Raw genomic sequence first — 20,923 nt, forward strand, 5'->3', positions numbered from 1 at the left:
GCAGAGTAAATCATGGCGCTGAGAGATGACAGTCGCCCTTTGCTGCAGACTAATAAATCTTGTAGTGAATTGCTTCATCACTTACTGCGTTGCCTGTCTGTCAAACAGACAAACAAGTGTGAAGTGAAGATGAAAAAGCTGTTTAATTCATCAAGACCCAGGCTGTTGGAAGTTTTCATTGAGATTTTCTCTTAAAGTATGCATTATGTAGAATTTAGTAGCATCTAGCAGTACAGACTTGGCAGAAATTCAATATAACATTCATAAGTATGTTTTACCTTGTGTGTAATCACTTGAAAAAAAAAAATATTTTTGTTACCGTAGAAAGAGCCCATTATAGCTACAAAGGGAGCGGGTCTTCTTCTATATAGGTCGCCATGTCTCTACAGTAGCCCAGAACAAACAAACCATACACTGGCTCAAAAGAGGGTCTTTAACATTTTTTGTGAGTGCCACTAGGTTCTTCTATAAGCTTGGCAGGGGAGGGATATTCAGTTGGTTGCAATCTGAAACATCACCACTGGATGGCACTAAATCATATACACTGCACCTTTAAATCTTACCCCGTTTTGCCTTAGGAACTTGAAAAAAGAAGCTGTTTCTGTCTAAAATTTATAACTGAAGTAAAACTGGGAGGATATTTGGATTAACTCCTTAAGCGTACTGTAAATAGTTGCACAGGATGGTAGTAGTAGTGTACACTAAGAGAAGGGATCAAGGAAGAAGAAGTCACTCTGAACTGACCAGAACTGACCGCCCACGATACTGGATATTCACTGTGGATCCAAGTTGCTTACAGGATATTCAATTCGGAGCCTTATTCTAATTCCTGCCTCCTGTGATTTCCACTTGCTGAAGTCTTTCATTATGTTCTTTTTTGCCCCGAGGCCAGTGTTAGCTATGCATTTCTGTAACCACACAGGATATGTTGGTTGTAGACTGTGTGTTTACTATGCATTGTATTTCTATGGACTAGGCTGATAGCATGCACGGGACATAAGTGGTGCTGAGACACGCCAGGATTTTCTGCTTTAACAATAGGTTTTGTTTGGCTATTTTACGGATGACATCAGTTGTTTTTTGTACAGGGAGTGTCTGCTTAAGCCTGCAGTTTTGTGCTCAGACAGGCGACCAGCATCAATCTGTCCCACACCTCCAAATTGACAGTATCCTGCTGTTCTTCCCACATACAAATCTGGAAAATCCTGCCTATCTCTTTATGCTCCTTCCTCTTTTCCTTATACCTCCTTCTTATTTTAACAGTCCTACCCTATCAAACAATGTCAATTTTATTTGCTTTACTTATAGATGTGTTACTTTTGGACTACTTCCCCTTCAAACCAATTCATCTAGTTTCAGTTACTGAGCTGACCTGTTTGTCTTTCTGTTAACTTCATATGTTTTCTTAGTGGGTGAGACATTTTTTATAAGACCTCTGGGGCTCCTTTTGTCTCATGCACCAAGTGAGCTTCCTCTCTCTCTTCATTTTGAAAATAATTTGGAGTTTGCAAGTAAACTAAACCTAACATTTAAATCTCCCCCTCTCTCATTACAGCACCTCCACCACCACAAGAGCGGCTGACACCCATCCTGGCTGCTGACGGCTGTGCCCCTCTGTTGTCTCCTTTATATTGCCAACATGGAACTGAAAACTAACTAGACGTGGGCAGCCTGGGCTTTGATCGCAGTAAAATACTGCTTTTATTGATGAGTAGGGGTGTATGAATACAGAACGGAAGCTCAAGGATCATTGTTCTGTAGGATTGCTTCCTTTTGTGCCTTCAGTGTAAGTGTCTTCAATCCAATCCAACAGATTAATCGTACACGGTACAAGCAATATAACCTTAAAGTATATATCATTTGAAAAAATAAATATCACATTCTTTCTCTTAAAACTCAAGAATTTGGTTTGTCAGCATTAAAACATTTAGTAAAATGTTTAGTATGAGCAGTATCCTATGATGGTTAGCAAATTTCAGTTCACTGACTTAATGTTAACTACTTGAATGTTATTTGTGGTCACACAATTTGGCTTACATCCAAAAGTAGAGCAAATCTGAAAAAAGAAAAATCAAATACTTGTACACTACATCCACTACTGTTAAATACTGGGATATGGTTCTTCAAGATAACAGTTGGTGGAAATTCTCCAATTCTTAGCATGGCATTAAAGCACCGCAGAAGAAGAGGGCGCACCAAGATGATGTAATTAAAAGGGCACCAATCAACCTTAAAATATGGCGTTTATGTTATTTCTTGTTTTAATCTGCGGAACATTACAGTCTCTTCATTGCAACACACAGATCTGATGTTTCCATTCTTTCAGCAGACGCTTTGGTGCAGGTTTAAGTATGATGTCATGATTCATGTGTGTCATTATTTATGTACATATTCAAGTCTGTAGTGCACTTAGTCATATTTTTATTTTATTGGTGCATGAATGTTTCCACCTCAGCCAAGCTTATAAACTGTTTTGTAATATTTCTTTTTTTTTAAATTTTGGCCATTTCCACTCAGGTTTTTTAATCTCAAATTCAAAATGTGAATGAAAACAGATGGAGAGAAATAGAACCAGTGGGTGCAGCAAAAGTTACATACTTTTACTTTAACGCCCATACTGTGAGAACTTTCTAAGAGAATGAACTTTTCATTGGAAGTAAACAAAAAGGCCAGATGACTTGTACCATAAATTAAAATTTTAACATTTCTTAATAGAAAAACAGACCTTTACTTGTCACGCTAAATAATTTCCACATCATTAACTGGGGAATGGATGTGTAAATACTTCTCAGGCAGCACAGTGCTTAGATCCACTTTAATATTTATTTCACTTATTGATACACACTGTACAGCTGAAAACATACAAAATGAACATAAGCAGAAATGCTGGAATGTTGATTACTACAGAGGTCAGTGGTGGGCAGAGAGAAGGAAAACTGAGAGGGCGAGAGCAGAGAGGCACTATTCACACACATGGTTTTAGTTAGTGGACTCCCATTAAGGACACTGTGGTCTGGAAGAAACTTTACATTTCACAGTTTGAGGGCATTTTTAAGGCGCTTCTGCCCACCACCGAAAGGTCACTTTCAGTCATTTCATATAGTTATAATACACACTGTGCAACTGAAATGTACAGACAGAAACGACAGAGAAGTACTGGAATGCTGACAAGTGGAGGTCGATAGTGGTTTGAATTGAAATGTAATATATAGGCGGAGAAACAAAGAATGTCAGAGTCCACAACCACCAACTCACTGTTGGAATTAATCATACATTTTAAGTGATAGCTAGAAATCTAACTTTATCCTGTGCTGACACGACTTATCCCATGACAGCCACATTGGAGGTCAGCTTTGGGCTATGGCAGCTGATTAGTATACATTCAAATAACTTTTTCTCACCAGTTTCAAACAGATATTGTCAAATTCAATCTTTTTATAACTGGAGGCTGACTGTGATTTTATGTGTAAATCAGCCTGTTATTTAACCACAGTTTCTACATATTTCTGAGAAAGTGGTTAGAGTACATAACTAAAACTAATAGTACATACAAATTAATTTTAAACTTTTTACAGAAGAGAGGTGACTGAAGTCTCTCAGCTGGAAAGGGGGCAAAACATGGATCTCAGCCAGCATGCAGTGGAAAGTGAGATTTGTACCGTAGACGGGCTTCATCTGCATGGATAACTCCACGTAAGATAGTGGAAGTCTTAGAGGGAGGGAGGGATCCGGTGCCTTTGTGTCTGGGTTTCAAGTTAACTGTTTGAAAAACTCTCCTTTGCTTTTCCAAGCCTGAATCCAGAGGATCATTAAATGGAAAAAGAGGCCTAAGCACTTTCACACTCAGATTCACGGAAAGCGAGAAAGCAAAGAGACCGTGGTAAAGGTATGTGGGTTTACAGCCACTGACTCTTATCTCAAACAACAACATAACCTCATGATTTGAAGCAATCTAAGACTCACATTAATGTGAAATAGTCCAAAGACAGTTAGTCCTTGTAGATCAGGTGTCACAATTGTTTGCAGCTTACAGTATGTGCCTTTGTCTGTGAGCTCCCAAGGCTGTTTAGCCTTACATGTAACTCCATCCTTGTATGTACGCAATGTGTACGTAAGTGTGTGTGTATCGCTAAGAGCCTGTTAAGTTGATGTTGGCACCAGATGAAAGGACTTGTGTGTTCTCACATATGTGGGGGTAGATCAGGGGCTAATCGCTACTTTTGTATCAACTCTCTGGAGTTGTGGTCATTACTGAAGTCTGACACACAAAAACAGACTGAACACAGATGTTGTGAGGCAGATAATGCTGGGAACACACTAGAAGTATATCACATTTGAAAGTGCATTGGTTCACATTCATAATAACGGATGTCTCTCATTTATTGTGACTTTCTTTCATACATTTACTCATTTTTGATGGGGTTTCCTACAATAAACTATGTCAGAAACGTCACAGACATTATAATTTCACTGGAACCAGAATATCGCATGAAGCGTGAAAACAAAATGATGTTTTTTTGCTTAGCTAATCGAGCCTCTGCAAATTTCAATTTGTGGAAATGCTACAGTAACACCAGAATGATGAATTATGAATTTTACGTCAGAGTTTGACATTTTGGGTAATACCTTGTTTGCTTTCTTACCAGGAGTTGAATCAGAAAAGCGTTAGGTATGAAGAAAGAGTTGAGTCAATTAGCTTAGCTTAGCATAAAGACTGCAAGGTATGGACAGCTCACCTGGTTCTCTTGAAAGTCCAAAAATTGTGAATTTGTGATTTTCTATTGGACCTTCAGGTTTCCATGAAGCTAGTGGAGATGTGGCACTGAAATGTCAGCTGGAAAATTTAAATTGTATGAATGAAGATATTGTTAAAGCATGTAACTCCCCCTAGCCAGACTAGCTAGCCTTGACTAGCTAACTAGTCTAGTTTACTTCCACTAATACTAAACAAAGTAAAGACCTCCTGATTCTAACTCTATAATTAATGCAGAGTCATGATGAGATTGGTATGTATGTTCTTATCTAATATTCATTTGTGAATAAGTGTATTTCCCAAAATGTCAAACTATTACTAATCAATTTTAAAGATACTGCAGTATGTTAGCATTTGTCTTGACACTCGTAAGCAATGGAGGTTGTACTACATAGACAAATGCAATTTTCCCCTCTTTACATAAGGTGTTAACAGGAAATCTTACATAGGAACACAGCAATATCTTACTCAACTTTGCTCCAGAGTAAACCTGACTCTCATCGGATGTGATTGCAACACACTACAGGACTCAGAGTAGCCTTGCAGATATAAGGTAGCAGTATTGAATAGGTTTTGTTTGGTGTGATTGAGCCTGCAAGTTCAATCCCCAATGTCCTTACCGATTGTCATGATAGACAAGTCTGCTCTAAATCAGCCCAAAAGTCTTCTATTGTGTTCCCAGTTTAAGATACACATGGTTTAAACATGGGTGCAAAAGAAAAATACTACCATGAAATACTCCAGTAGGGTATATAAAACATTTCCTCTTGCATCTTGGTCTCATAAAAAGATGTTATATCAAAGTTTATATAAAATCATATGTACAATTTTGTTATAATTTTGTGACACAGCAGATTTTGCTTCTCACAATCCATTTGAATACAAAATAATACAGACTATAAATAAACAATACTTTTTACATAAGGCACAGTTATTAGTGGTGTGTGTATGTGTGTGTTTCTCTCATAGCTGCTGCTCCCCAAACAGTATCTGCGCATACACCGTGCCGCTACATGACGCCTTGGGTTCTGGAATTGGCTTCACCAGATCCAGTTCTGCGTAGGTCAGATTCTCCTCCACTATCTTGGGCTGGAGATTTAGAGATAGAGAAGGGAGGGGAGAGGATAATAATGATGGAGGAGATGGGGAGGGGGAGGTGGCATGGAAGGGAAGTGGTATCAGTGGTGAGAAAATGAGAGGAAGATTTTTATATAAAACTTCATTAAGCTAATTACAGGGCTCAAAATGTCATAGATCTACCCTGTTTGCTCAAATGACATTGTGGTGTCACATGCTGACAAGAAACTCTCTATACTTGGGAGTCAAAGTCAAAACTTATCCCTAAACAGCAGTTATCAATTGCCTGATATACTTGATAATGTTAAATGTTTTCCCCTCCTCTTTTTGGTTTGCTTCTGGGTTACAGCATTGGTTTGGAAAATGTGAGCAGGCTGTGTGCACACGTCACCTTACAGGATTTCTGGGTTGAGGTTGCCAAAATCCACTTACCCCTTGCACTTTTAAGGCCATCAAAATGCCAGGTTACCATAACGAGAGATCATTCCAGTGACAATTGACTTAGTGGCACCTTTTATGAGATTTTGTGGTACTTTTGCTGACATATAATTCTTGTCACATGGCACATGTGGCTCAAAAATAATATCAACTTTTACCAAAAAATACAAAGGCACATGTACAGTTATTTTGCATACTTTAAATATGTTAGTTATACCAATATAAAAATTGGTAAAAAGTGATTACCGGATAGCTTTCAGATTATTTGGCAATGATAAAAGACAATAAAAATAAATGATGTATAAAGGGCTTAGTTGGTACTCACCAAAACTACTTTCCTTGGTTGTGGTTTTAAAAGTTTGGGTTTCCTTGTTTTGTCTCCAATGGGAGCTGCAGGGACAAAACAAAGCTTAGTGGTTTCGGTTTTGAGATCTGAGTAGTAAATACAATGTATTTATGTGTACGTCAAGATCCATGGCTCGCCATCAAAAACCGCTAACATGGCAGACACTTGGATACACATTGTTCTTAAACAGTCTAGCACTGGGTATCCAAGGAATGTTTTCCTAATACTTAAAATCCAATACCACTTCTTAGAGTCATCAGTCTTTTTGTGCTATGTTCTCAGCATAACACCAAAAACATTACTCTTTGGCCTAAAAAGGAGAAATGAACATCAGTTGCAGAAAACAGCAACACGCAGCAGCCTCAGCCCTACAGAAGAGAGCATCAACAAACCCCACATCAGTTAACCCCTTGTAGGGTTTCTCTGTTGTCACCAAGGAGTTTTAGAACATCAACAATGAGTTTGGAGAACATTTGCGAAATACTCTGGGCCTTTAAGACTTTACTGAACTCACATTCTCTTTCTTTCAGGGGAAAAAGTTGATGTATTACATTCTGCATCCTAATTAAGAAGCAGGGCTGAGCTGTGGTTTGTTAGGGGTGAGAAAGTTTTTAGTTTATATGTGGAAGGGGTGGAGGTTGACCTCTAATGTCTCCATGTGTGGAAAACCAAGCAGAAGAAAAAATGAACCAAGAGTAAACCTCAGATTGGACAGATTCTCATACTCAGCCATTCCTGCTTGCGTTCCTCAATGACCAGAACAAGTAAATGGTCATATTGCTAATTGTTTTGGTCCTGCATGTATGCCTGTATTTAACTAAGAGAGAAACAGTAGTTGAGAACATGGCTACAGACTTGGGTTTACCTTTTGCTGGTATCTCTGGTGGTATCTCCTCTTGGTAGTCTCTGCTCCTTTTCTTCCTGTACCTCCTCTCCTTCTTAGGTAGGGCAGGAGACACACTAACCAGACTGGTGACCGTTTCTCCTGAGCTGGAGTAAAACAGAAAACCACACAATCTTACACATCAAAGTCTGTTTACAGGTATTTTGGAGTTCTGCTGCATATGTGAAAAACGCTGTATACATTTAGTGATATTGCTAGAGTCAACGTTGGGTTGAGGCTGAAGAAGTTTGAAAAGTTACAGAAATCTGGGTGTGTGGAGTTACAACGAAGTGAGGTTACCAGACCTCTGTAGCCCACTCCTAATCACTGCTTGAGGCTTGCACCTTGAGACTACATTAGCTGCTACTAACATAAAACCTGAATCTCTAAACTGAACTGTCGGTGGTTGTATTGCCATATTGTAAGACGAAAGCATAAAATAAAAGGACAATATCTCTGGCTTTAGATTTAGATGTTTCATTCAACTGTCTATCGTGAGTCCACTGATTTAGTCTAGAAGGGAAGGCAAAATCAGTTGAGTTTTAATAAGTGTGAAGCTGTATCAGCCTAATATCTTACCTGTTCTGAGGGCTTTTGACCAAGTGGTAATTATCTGCAAAGAAACAACACATTTAGCAACAAAATAACTGGTGGTATGGAGACGAATATTACAACATCTCATTTCTTACTTAATACAAAGATGTTTTGTTTGGAGTTTTTACTTAGGTGGAGGAAATGATAGAAAAAAATAATAGAAACAGGATAGCAAAGATAATGGTGAGAAAGAAAATGAAAGGTCAGAGGTCACTGGAGAATAATGCTGTTGCTGCTGACCTTTTAACCTCTGCTTCCTCTGTATGTATTGGCAGGTTACCGTCACCGTGAACATGCACATGCACAGCAGGCCCACTGAGCAGATCAGCACCGCGCAAAGGTACACATCTGAAAACACACAAACACATACACACACACATTATTCCAACTGTACATCAGCTTGCTTCACTGTACACAAAAATCTGAAGGGAAAAATAATACATGTTCTACTGAGCTATTTCAGGCACTGTAGTATATCCTTTGGGTTGGGCTATTTTTGCCTGCCAAGGACGATACAGTGCCAGTCCACCACAAACACACACACACGTGCGAGCGCATACTCATACACATACACGCACACACACACACACACACACACACACACACACACAAACACACACACACACACAAACACACACACACACACGCACACACACACATACAATCACACACTAAAAATATGCCAACTTACCTTCAAACAAGCTCCACAGGCTTTCTTTGGCCTTGGTGGCTGGTAGGACATGCACTACAAGGAGAAAGAAAGAGAGAGAGGGGAAACATGTAAAGTCATCACTGTGGCTTTCCTGCCGCCTGATTACACGCTGGCTGGAGTTTAAATAAAGCTAATTGTAGGAAGACAACGAGCTGAGGTTTGCCTCCTCCCTGCCTGATCCGGCCTCTGAATCACTGTCCAGAGGGCTCAACATTTAACCTACACTGGACGAAAAAAGGATGAATAGCTCATTAACTTAGACATTAGTGTAGACAGTTAATTTAGAGTTATGCATAATTGTATAGTTTCACCTCTTTCACGTTCACAACAAAGTCAGAACAGTGCAACCACATATTAGCTATGTTCCATCTCAGACTTGTTTTTTCTCAATTGCCAGTCCGATCTGATCAGTGTAAACATAAAAATGTGGCATGGACTCACTTTAAAATTACAACATGGACGCTAGCACAGTATGCATTTCAAAATCTGATCCTAGTCCACATGATCAACAGGCAATGCTTAAAAAAGTTTCCCAAGACAGTCAGCAAAACATACCTTATTTAACACCTCATTTGACCTTTTGCTGCTACCCTGCCAGGTTATTGCAGTTCCAAGCTTTCTAATCTAGCCCTACCCTAATGTAGTTTACAATGATACCTGAGGAAAATGTATCACTTGGAATTTGTAGTATAGGTTCTGTATTTTTGTCTGCGAGTATGGATTCACCAAGTTAAAATATCGGTCACTGGCTAGCTAGCTATCTAATTAATGTCAGCTCCATGATTTGGATAGAACTTGAACTTGAATTATTCATGCCCTAACTAGCTCATATACAATTAGCAGCCTACAAAGGGTTGTAAATATACATTTAATTGCTCCATGATACATGATACTGATTTTGTTCTATTATATTACCTATTTCAGTTTTAATAATTTAATATATTTGTCTTTTATGTCTTTATGTGTGTGTGGCATGATGGGGACATGTATTAACAATATTTAATTGTGTGATCCTCTTTTGTATAATGACAATAAAGCCGAACCTTGAAATGATGAAGCAGCATTGCTTTTGCTTGCTTGATTTTGACCGACTTATGAATGCAAAGCAATTAGAGTGGAACTGTAAAGGACCAAGGACTCCCCTCCCATACCCTTCCAAGCAGGAGAACCTACACTGGCTGCAAAACTTGTAAAAAACATGAAAGGCCTTCTGTAGAGCCAATGTTTGGTGTGTTCATTCCGGGCTACTGTAGAAACATGGCGGTACAACATGGCACTCTGTGGAGGTGTGCATTTCTGCCAATAGATTGCCCTAAATCCTACACACTGGTTCTTTGAAGAACAGACCATGATACAAGAGCACAAGAAGACAGGCCGAACATCGGGAGGTGGTGTAGTAAAATACTTTTGGGAGAAGGTTAAATAAAATAAAAATGAAAACAAACTAAACTTAAAATCTTGGGGATTACATTGACCCCAAAAATGGATTATGAGCACCAATTGGAAATCAAAGGCAGACTACATACTTGCATACAGATTTAGTATACAGGCATACAGTAGGCATACTAAATCTGCTTAATGAGAATCCCAGCTAAGTCTTCTGTCCAAAATGGCTGAGAGAATATGTTTCCCATTCTGAACCTGAAATCTGGCCACACATACTCACTCATTTCTCCACCCCATCTGACCACAGCAGTCTTAACACCACTGCTCTCTTGCTGAGCTGGTGGTAGGAAGCTCGTGAAGTGACACCCACCAGGGCATCCTGAAATACCCCAAACCGCCAGCAGCTGACGACGCTGGCTGGAAACTTTCCCACAAGCAGACTGTCTGCGCTACTTGTTGACTGACTGACTGACTGACTGACAAAACTGGCTAAAAATGTGCTTCGGATAGCTTAAAAACATATTTTGTCTGAGCCATTATGGAGATCCTCCCTGCATTCCTCTTTTCACATTGGTACTGAAGCGAACTCTTTGAAGATTCTGGATACTAATTATTGAAAGACATAGTCCACAGAGAGTTGGTTTTCCAAATTAATTTCTTTTGGGATTGGAATCCTGTAAGCATTAATTAAGCAAGCGTACACTAAAACAAATCCTCCATCTGTAGGTGAATGGAATAAGAAGTCATGTTCTACTGATAATGTGGAGATTACTCAACATAAAAAAGGATTGGATGCACATTGAGAGAAAATGACATAAGTAATGCAATTATGATATAATATTTTTAGCCGCTGAAGTAAAAGTGAAGACAGATTAGATGGCATAACATGTAGAGACATGTAGACGTGTCTCAGTGACATAAAAAAGTCAAAAATCACATAAAACAGTGGGACATTTACTACAAAGCCTGCCGTCTTCAGAAGCTGTGATTCAATCCTGGAAAAAAGGGTATCTGCAAAATGCTACATCAAGCTTATACTTCTTCAGTCAACCCGGTCATTTTGTTATCTGATAATATTCATTAAAGTTAATTTCACAGTATGAGGCCAGCAATAACAGGGCATCCTAATACACAACAGCAGACATTATGTCTCATCCCCAAGTTCACAGCTGAATATGTTCAGCAAAGCCAGTTTAGATTCTTCCTATATCATGATGTCATGTCTCTTTGCTGTTTATTGGTTCTCAGTATTTTATCTACTTTCTTCAATAGTTTCATTGATCTTTTTTCTACACTGTAGGTGGAAAGACTTTTATAGATTCAACAGTGCTCAGACTGTTAGGAAGTAACCTCTGGACTTGTCTGCCATCTGTGAAACCACTAACCCTAAACTGACCATATGTGACCTACATTCTACTGCTTGGAAACACTGGCCCTAATCATGAGTCACTTCATTGTAGACAGAAAATAACTTGAATATTTACTTTGTAAATATGACTAGGTTTACAGGTTAAATGATTTAGAGCTGTGTTAGGCAGAACTTTAATGTGTTTAACACTCATTTCATCAACTTCAATTATAACATGGTGTCAGTAAAAACAGTTTAATCCACTCAACTTGTTAGTTTTAATGCATGGACAAAACTTTTTTTAGTCTGAGTTTGATATAAAATAAGTCAGCACTGGTGAAAAGCATTTTTTGAATGTATAATATCTCACAACACAGCTTGCTTGATGTGAAAAGTGTCATGATTTACTTTAAAGAACTAATGTGTAGGATTCAGTGGTATCTAGTGGTGAGGTTGCAGACTGCGACAAACTGAATACCCCTCCCCTCACCGCTTCCCTTCTAAGCAGATAGGAGAACCTACACTGCCAACGAAACTCATGGAAAACACAAAATGCCCTCTCTAGAACCAATGTTTGATTGCCTGTTCTGGGCTACTGTAGATACATGGAAGGAAAAGGACCCGCTCCATATGTAGTTATAAAGGACTTGTTCTAATGTAACTAAAACACAAAATTGATTAAACATGAATTAAAGCAAACTTCTGAATATTACATTCCATTTCTGTCAAGTCCATTTTGTTAAATGCCACTAAATTCTACAAACTTTAAGTTACATTACAAACTTACTACAAAAGTTATCTACAGTACATTTTGCTTTTTTCCTTCAACACAAAACATTGGAAATGTGTTAAGGATATGAAGGCTTAAATTGGTGTTTTAGAGTCAGTTAACACTCAAAGTGAAGTTTTTATGTGTTAGCTTCCAGCAATTTCTGATCTCTTGGTGTTTTCATTGCGCTTTGCTGCTACCCTCTTTACAAAGCTTAAGGGCATATTTCATATGACAATTCCAGTGTTGTAATGTTTCCTTTTCCTTTTTGTCATCATTTCTCATTGAAATCCAAAAAACAAAAACAAACTATATGTAATCAACAGTATCTAGGGCAAAACTACTGCAAATATACCAGTGGGCACAAACACTAGCTAAACTGTAAAATACAAAGTTTCAGTGTGAAATGTAATTAAAAACAGTCTTTCCCCCCCAGCCTTTTTACAATGCCAGATGGTTTCATTTTAAAACCTGACCTTCCTTTACAGTAAATTATTCACAACATAAGTCTTGATAATGTCAATGATGTCAGTGTGGTGTTTTTTTTTGCCTCTGTTACTGTGTGGCAGCTGAACATGTTGGAATAATCAGAAATGGGATGAAGCTAGTGTACTGCATGCCATAAAACTGTCTTTATCCTTGTGTAGAAAATGTATTCTTTTTACAGCTACTTTTGAATGGCCAAGACTGCAACAGACTACAGTGGAAACCTTTAACAAACTACTTTTTATTCATCAGAGAGCACAGAGTTACATTCAAATGATGACTGTAGATTCAGATTTGTGGCTTTTTTTTTGGTGCCCCAACAAACCCAACGCTGTAAACATCAATACACTGTGAATAATGATCCTCTGTGTTTCCATCATACACTGAGTGAGTCACTGCTCTGTATCCATCTAATGTAGTGTATTATAAATGACCGGAGATGAATGTACACTGCAGTGTTGTGTGTCTTGAAAAAGCTTTGAATAATCCAGCCTTTAACTTCCTGTTGTCTCTCTCCATCTTTTCTTCGAAAAAAAAATTAGCATTTTTCTGTACACTTGCTGGCTGTGTCCCTATTATGACCATACACACAGGCCTTTTTCTGTTGCTTCTTGTTCTGCTCTTCCCTTTTTCATGCCACTTTCAGCTTTTTATTATAAAAACGTATTGGTTCTATCTTTCCTTCTCTAGAGAGATGTTATTGGCCCCAGAATATGCAATATTTTTGATTTTTACTGTCCCTTTCTTGGGCTGCCAATATAGTACCCAGAGTTCCATGTTCTTACTATACTTAAACCCATGCCACATCCGTGTGCTTTGCACCTCTGCAAAACACCCTTGTTAACTTGCAGTCGCCCACATGTGCTATAGAAATACCTAAGAGTCCAGATTGTTTATGCCAAGAGGAGGCTGTGTCCACATTGTGTTCTGCCCTCAGTTTTTCTACCAAACCCTCTGACCTCTCTGACTGTGTTTATTATAGTAATAGTAAGTAAATTAACTGGAGTTTGTGGAAACGCCTGGTCACCTAATGTTATCTGACCGCAGGAATTCCATCAGTTTTACGTCACACAAACACACACACAGTGCACATGGGGTCTCAGTCATCTGCTGTCTCTCATCTGAAGTGGGGTATAAGGGCAATGGTCCCAGTGAGGGTTCACCCCTCAGATGTGTAGCTTATGTTTATCATAGCTGTCAACCATTGGTGTTGACACAGGGAAGACATACCACTACCAGCTGGTCCACTGGGAAGAAAAAGTGCAGCTTTCCTGTGTTGCCAAAGTTTTGGCCTGTCCATTCCAATTACCCAGCATAGATCCTGGACAGTGTATTCTAAAGTGATCTCTAAAGGTATTAATCATTCAATACTCAGAATATGGCAAAACTTGCTTTAGAGTTTCTGTTTGGTTAAGGGTCATCATTTTGATTCACCTGGAAAAGTGTACAAGATTGGTTTAACACATTTTCTCCTGATTCTCTGATTCTATAACAAGGACCCAGTTTATAGCCCTCTATGTACCAGAGACAAAAAAAAAAAAAATCTGGATTTTCTTGAGGTTACTTCACAATTAAAAATGTTTTCATCATAATGCATGGAGACTTATTTTTCAGATCTTCATGTGCAAGGATAATAAAAGATGTCTAAATTAAGTAAACGCGTTGTTTTTTTGCCACTTCTGTTGTGTAATGTAGGAAAAAAAATAAATGGTGTTGCTGTAAATGCAGTAATTATCCAAAAATGTTGAAGTAGGCTTTTTTATTAATATCACTGAAACCATAATGGAGCGGCGCTTCCTTGGATGAAAATAGCTCTCCACATCCTTGACCACGAAAGGTTGAGAGCCAGACACGAGCCAGCTGCCCACTCGACTGTCACTGCAGACAAACTTTACCTTCCTCAGCACAACTATCTCTTGTTCCATTTCTGCTGAGTCTCTCTGGACTCTGTCTGTTCTACTTTTGGGAGGGAAACTCCTTGTTGGGGCCAATGTCAACAGCTCTCGGTAGGGACTGCGTGTCTGCCCGGACTCAGACTTGGCTGTGGACACCCCGAAAGTCACAGCCTGTAGAAATGCTTCCATGGAAAATGTGGTGAGCAACATCTAGTGTTGTTCAAAGTGCTGAGGAACATTGACACTATTACAATAATGGGATTGAATGAAATTAATTGTATTTATTTTGGTGCAACAATGAAACAATGTATGACTTAAAAATAATAATTATTTGGTATCCTAGCCTTTATTGGATGGTTCTGAGTAAACGAAAGAAAACCTTATTGCTAGCATTAGTGTCACGATTGAAAAAACCCCAAACTTTATTAACAAAAGCAAACCTAACTATGCCTCAATGGCTAACTAGTTCACTATGTACAGTGGTAACTTGAGCATCCAATACTAAGGAGATCAAAATAAATTTTGATGATAAATTTGCCACTGTCAAGATTGTAAATTGCTTATATAATGTGCAAAATAGACAGGTTTAACAACAGTAATGGGTGCATGTTTGAATGGTCAAGTAGTACCAAAGTTGAAGACAAAACCAAATGATCAACAGTCTCTTCAGGCCTGTTGGTAAGCATGAGAATTGTATTCAAAATCAAACACAAATGAAAAGTTGGGAGGAAAAAAATACAAAGCTTTTAAAGCTTGCCTGTGGTTTTATGAAAGTGGAGGGACTTCTGTGCAATATCTGGTACCAGTACAGTAGATGTGTCATCCATTCCGTTGTGTGAACATCTCGTGTGCCAGCTGTGGCATTGAAACCTCACACTCTCTCTGCTCTTTCTCCAAGATCATCTACTCAGTGAAAGCCACAACTTATTGCGATGGAGGATCCTTTTATCTCTCTGCTTGTTCCTAACCAATGACATTTCCCCTCCCAAATCAAAAGCAGGACAGCACTTTTGCTCAGTGAGCCAACTTTGCTGCCTCTTCAGCTAGAAAAATGACATCATCCAGTTGCGGTCAGACAAAACTGCTACTACTGGAGACTCATTACTGCTCTAATATTTTTTCTTCTGAATTTACAGTGCACTGTTATCACAATAACATTTTACTTGGGACTTCTTATAAGTTGTATAGGTCTACAACCCCCCCCCCCCCCCCCCTTGCATTCATGATATTTAGGGACATTTCAAACAAATCTATGGTGGCCTCTCGTGTCCATTTCAGTCATCTTTTTGAGGCCTATAACAGGACACCCATGCTCTTCAGAAACATCCAGCTAAAACCTCAAACAGTATCATGTGTTCATAGCTGGGAGTGGCTCAATAACAGTCACAGTTCTGTACTGTTGGCCATGGACTATCTCTATGGACAAGAAAGCATTTGACATTACTTCTGTTGTGGTTACAGAAGTAGTTGTTGATGTCATCCTGTGATAAACTGCTACAGCTACTGGTTTCTCCTACAAAGAATGAGTGGTAGCCTAATGCAGTGGTTCCCAACATCTTCTGGCCTGGGATCCCAGTTTTTATGATATGCCAATTTTCTAGCCTAAAACAGTACTTTGATTGCAGTAATTGCTAACTAGTTAGCCTAATATGCATCTCAAAGGTGGGCTTCATTCACAACATATAGCTGCGCAGGTTGCATCCTGTTCATCCATTGGTCTAAACCAATCAATCCTGGCTTAGTCATTTGACAAAATACTGTTGGAACATACTGAGCTTATGAATATAGGCCTACAGTGGAAAATGGATTGAGGAGCTTCTTTGGAAGTTGTTACACTTTATGCCTGTCATGAAAACTATTGGATCTAACTAACGTTAATCCAAGCTGAGCCTCACCTCTGCTCTCAGTGATAGCACAAACTACAAACTGTTCACAGCCATATTTCAAGTTGAAGTGTTTCATATTAAAAAGGGTTTGGAAGGAGCATCACTTCAAGAATCTCTATAAGCACGATTTTTAATTTGCTTCAATGTGGACATACAATGGTCTTGGGTTTGACTCTACTAATGTGGAGACGTATCTGTAACCCAACAAATGTGAAGCACGGTGATGCACATATTCGTACATGCTTGGAAAATCTCCCAGTGATAAGAAAAACACAGGAAAAAAAAAATCAAGCCCTCACCTCTGAGCTCAGTAGCAGCGGTGGAGTTTGATGAGGCCTTCCAGCGGTCCTGATGCTTTTTAAACTCCTGAACCCGGCAAATGTAGAGCCCCCGGTCCCCTTCTGACACATTCAAGATCAGCAGGTCAAAGATCTTCCCCTGTTTCACCACCGTCAGCTTCATCTTGGGCCATGAGAAACTCTTGGTGTAGTTGCCATAGAAACGGGCCTTTCTCATGTTGACACGAGCGATAAGGAGTTCATCCTCTGGCCGGTCTGTGCCTGCTGGCAGGAAGGTCCATTTCACAACTGGTAATGCAGCGTTGCGGCGCCGCTGGGACACGACACAAGAGAGTGTGATATTTTGACCCTCCTGGGCCACCGTGAAGGGGGAAGGGGTGATAGTGACGTTGATTGCCAAACAGAAATCTGTCGAACCAAGATTTTAACATGTTATTTTTATATGTGCATGAACTGGTGATTTGACTGTTAACATGGATCACATATTATCTGATACGAATATAAGCCAAAAGTGATATCAGAGAGGTGGATGCGTTGTCATGTCTTGTTAAAATGAGTGATTTTGAAGCCATGTTCCTATCTCTTGTCTTGACTGCATGCTGATTATAGCAACCCTTTGATTTTAACAAAGTTAAAATCAAGTTGCTTTTCCTGTCTTTACATTGTGGTGTAAAGATGCTTGGCAACACTGTAAAAAAATTAATTTCAGATTATGTACGGAAACTAGCAGAAAATAGTTTATTTACTTTGTTTGGGCTGTTATTTAATTGTTATAATGTAAAACTCAACATTTGTTTATTCTATATTATGGTCTCTTGTCCACACTAAGCCAGCCAAATCCACAATGCTCTTGAGTGGAAACTATAAGTAGGGACAATTATCATAATTAGACATGAAAAACAGTTGGGTGCTGAGAACCAGATTCTATATGTTACAATTTTCTGTTGCCTCTACTCTGATGATCTTTTTGAATCTCAACACAGCTGGTCACACAGTGCAGCTGTTGTCAGTCCCTTGTATCTCGTGTACGAGCATTGAAACAATGATATAACTGAACATCATTATGAGCTCTTATGTGTCTGGAGTAGGTGTGGACGTAGTCTAAGACAAATGTATTAATAGACAAAACTAGTCTGAATTATTTAACTCTAATTTATAGGAAAAACATGTTTTGTTAAAGTTTAAGCCAAATACAGTTCATGATTCATGAGGTAATACTAAGGATGCAGTCTGATCACAACAGGAATGCTGCTACTTTATTCTGCCTGTGTTCTGTATAAAAGATTCGGACACTGAATGGGGGGACAGAGTTGCTCCGCCAGGAAGCGGCTACAGGATGTTGTTGTGTTAGCTGTGGTCAAGCGAGCTAGAGAGTGAATAAAGAGAGAGAGCTGACAGTAAGAAATCCAACGAATCAGATCAATAAAATGTTATTTTCTGATTGTTTCACAGCTGTTACGTTCAACGGCACAAATAAACTTCCCACACACCTCCACCCAACCCTGCAGCTCTGCCTCAAACCTCCGAATCTGAAACATTAGCATGCTATTAAAAGCACACAGCATCTACATTATGCTGCTTTGCTTTGTTCCGTGTACCAGAGGCTACTTACTTGCAATATCTTAAAAGGAAGACAGAAGGATTTATTATTTTAATAATTTAAAAAAGTTAGGAAATAATGTTTAAGTCTAGCCTTCAGTCTTTTCCACATGGTGAGGTATACAATTTATTAATTCAACAATGGTATAGGATTGGTATCGGGTATCAGCCGATACGCAAAGCCCAGGTATTGTATCGGGACTAAAAAAGTGTCATTAAATTAACATGTAAACATAAGCATTAACAAATATTTGTCTTTTTCTCATCATTTTAAGCCTTAAGACTTGAACTCATGACAAGCTCTGAAGTGGTTATTTGAAATTTTAAGTTGATTTGACTTTAAATTGAGAAACCTAATTTAATAACATGAAATTAATGGATAAAATATGAGTTGATTTGATCAGTTGAGATTTTACAGTGTAAGCAGTTGTAGGTGTCTTTGTGGCAATACTGACATTACAATTTAAACAAGTCAAATAGGTTGCATGTCACAAGATCAAGTTTGGGATTCACCACAGATATGTACAGTTCACCTCTGCTGTATGGGGTCTTTTTTAAAGGGTAAGGGGAGAACATTCTAAAGTGAGACACTGGACACTTTTTTGTAAGCTTGTTTATGAGAATTTACTATACAACTGACGAGGATAGAAGAACAGTACTCTGATCATTTACATTAATACTGAGGGTTGACTCCCTTTTCATTTAACTTCCAATTGGCCCCTGAAAATCACAGAGAAGTTAAATGCAGCCTAATGGTTTAAAGATGGTATGCATTACAAAAGAAGTGACCTGACTGATGTGAACTTTTCTCTTAGTAGTTAAGACACCACCAAAGAATAATAAAAATATACTGAGGCTTTGTTTCACAAAGGGCAGCTACACGTCACATCTGAAATCCATACAGTCAATGTCTTGCAGTTACTTTGTTGCTCAACAGTCTTTCTTCCCTCTCACGTTGACAGCCGTGTTGTTTTTGGCACGTGACGACATACGTGGGATGAATATTGAGGAACAAACTTTATTGCCACAAGTGTTGCACGACAGTATATCACACATCTTTTTTCCCAACTTCAGGCAATTTCATAACTTTCCACGACACGCAAGCATTTTACTGTCACAGTCTTTTTTACAGTCTTGTCTTTCATTTGGTTGTGAGTGACAGAACAAAACAATGAACTTACAGTTGAGAGGTTGCAATCTCCAATCTGTTAGATTTAATAACCTATTTTTAGACGACATAACTGAAATCATCATCAATGAATGTATGGGGGAAACTGCAAGTTTGGTTTTTACTTTCAAACAGTCAGAGGAAAACCATCAATTTTCAATTTGGCATTCCCTTTCATCACTGCAAACACATGCAACTCTGATAAACTTGTTATTTTCCTGCTAACACACCCTGCACTCTCACTTGGAGGTACATTCATTTCAGCAGAAACTGAACAATACACACATAAGTCTAAAAACCTTCTTATCCAGCAGAAATGTTGTTGTCCATCTCCTCACCCATCATCCCAACATCCTCCCTGATTCCCAGATATTTTCTGCAAAACTTCTCAGAAAAACAGTGGGAAACAGTTTGTCTCCACCACATCCACTTTAGTATGGAGCAAAATAAACTTTTTCCTACCTTCAAAGAGTGCACGAGTCAGGAGAGCGAAGACCACAGAGGAGATCTTCATTTTCCACGGCTGCAGCCTCCATAAACTCCCAGTTAAATGCCTCTGAAGAAAAGAAGCCCAAGGTTTCCCTCCTCCTCCCCTTCTTCCTCTTCTTCTCTCCCTCTCTCTCTCTTTTTTTGAGGAGTGTAATATGAAACATTGGACGCTCTGTTTCTACTCAGAACCTCCCTCAGCCCCTCCCCCCTCCTGTCACTCGCAGTGAAAACACATTTGGGGGACCCACGTGCACACCCGCAAACATATACACATGCACGCCAAGCAGACAGAAACAGACAGGTGAGCATGTGCGAGGACACACACACACAGACCCCTAACCCTAAAACCAATCCCCTACACACACACACACACACACACACACAGGTTTACTTAAGTCACTTTTGGGGTGTATACATTGACCTACATTCATTTCCTGGAAACTTACCCTAACCTTAACCATCACCACTACCTACCTAAACCTAACCCTATCCATAACCACAAATCCAAAAAATCAGCGTGTTACCAATTGGGGACAGCTTTTATCCCCATTTGCACAAGCCGTCCCCCATTAACTGGTGTTAGGTCTGTTGTGTGTCCCCAAAAGTGACCTAAGTCATAACCATACACACACACCTTTTTTCTGGCAAGTGAGTGGGAAATGTAATTTCCTGTGGAGGATGGACAGCAGGGAGGAGTGTTTTGTTGAGATTGACGCCGAGCAAATCACACTTCCAGCTGTGGAGAGCAGCGGGCTCAGACCTCAGTTTTTATTTTGGAACACACACACTTTGACA

General features: G+C 39.1%; 1 protein-coding gene across 1 annotated transcript; it reads right to left on the reverse strand.

The window, feature by feature from the left end:
• Window positions 1–5,716: 5,716 nt before the first annotated feature.
• Window positions 5,717–20,153, reverse strand: vstm4b (V-set and transmembrane domain containing 4b). Its single transcript, XM_053341608.1, has 8 exons — window positions 20,102–20,153; window positions 16,873–17,280; window positions 8,783–8,836; window positions 8,332–8,439; window positions 8,077–8,110; window positions 7,480–7,604; window positions 6,594–6,658; window positions 5,717–5,842 (listed from the first exon to the last, which is right to left on the reverse strand). Exons 1-8 carry the CDS (start codon window positions 20,151–20,153, stop codon window positions 5,717–5,719), a joined length of 972 nt encoding a protein of 323 aa, XP_053197583.1.
• Window positions 20,154–20,923: the final 770 nt, after the last annotated feature.

Source organism: Scomber japonicus, chromosome 20 (assembly GCF_027409825.1).
Source record: "Scomber japonicus isolate fScoJap1 chromosome 20, fScoJap1.pri, whole genome shotgun sequence".
In the NCBI taxonomy this organism is placed as follows: domain Eukaryota; kingdom Metazoa; phylum Chordata; class Actinopteri; order Scombriformes; family Scombridae; genus Scomber; species Scomber japonicus.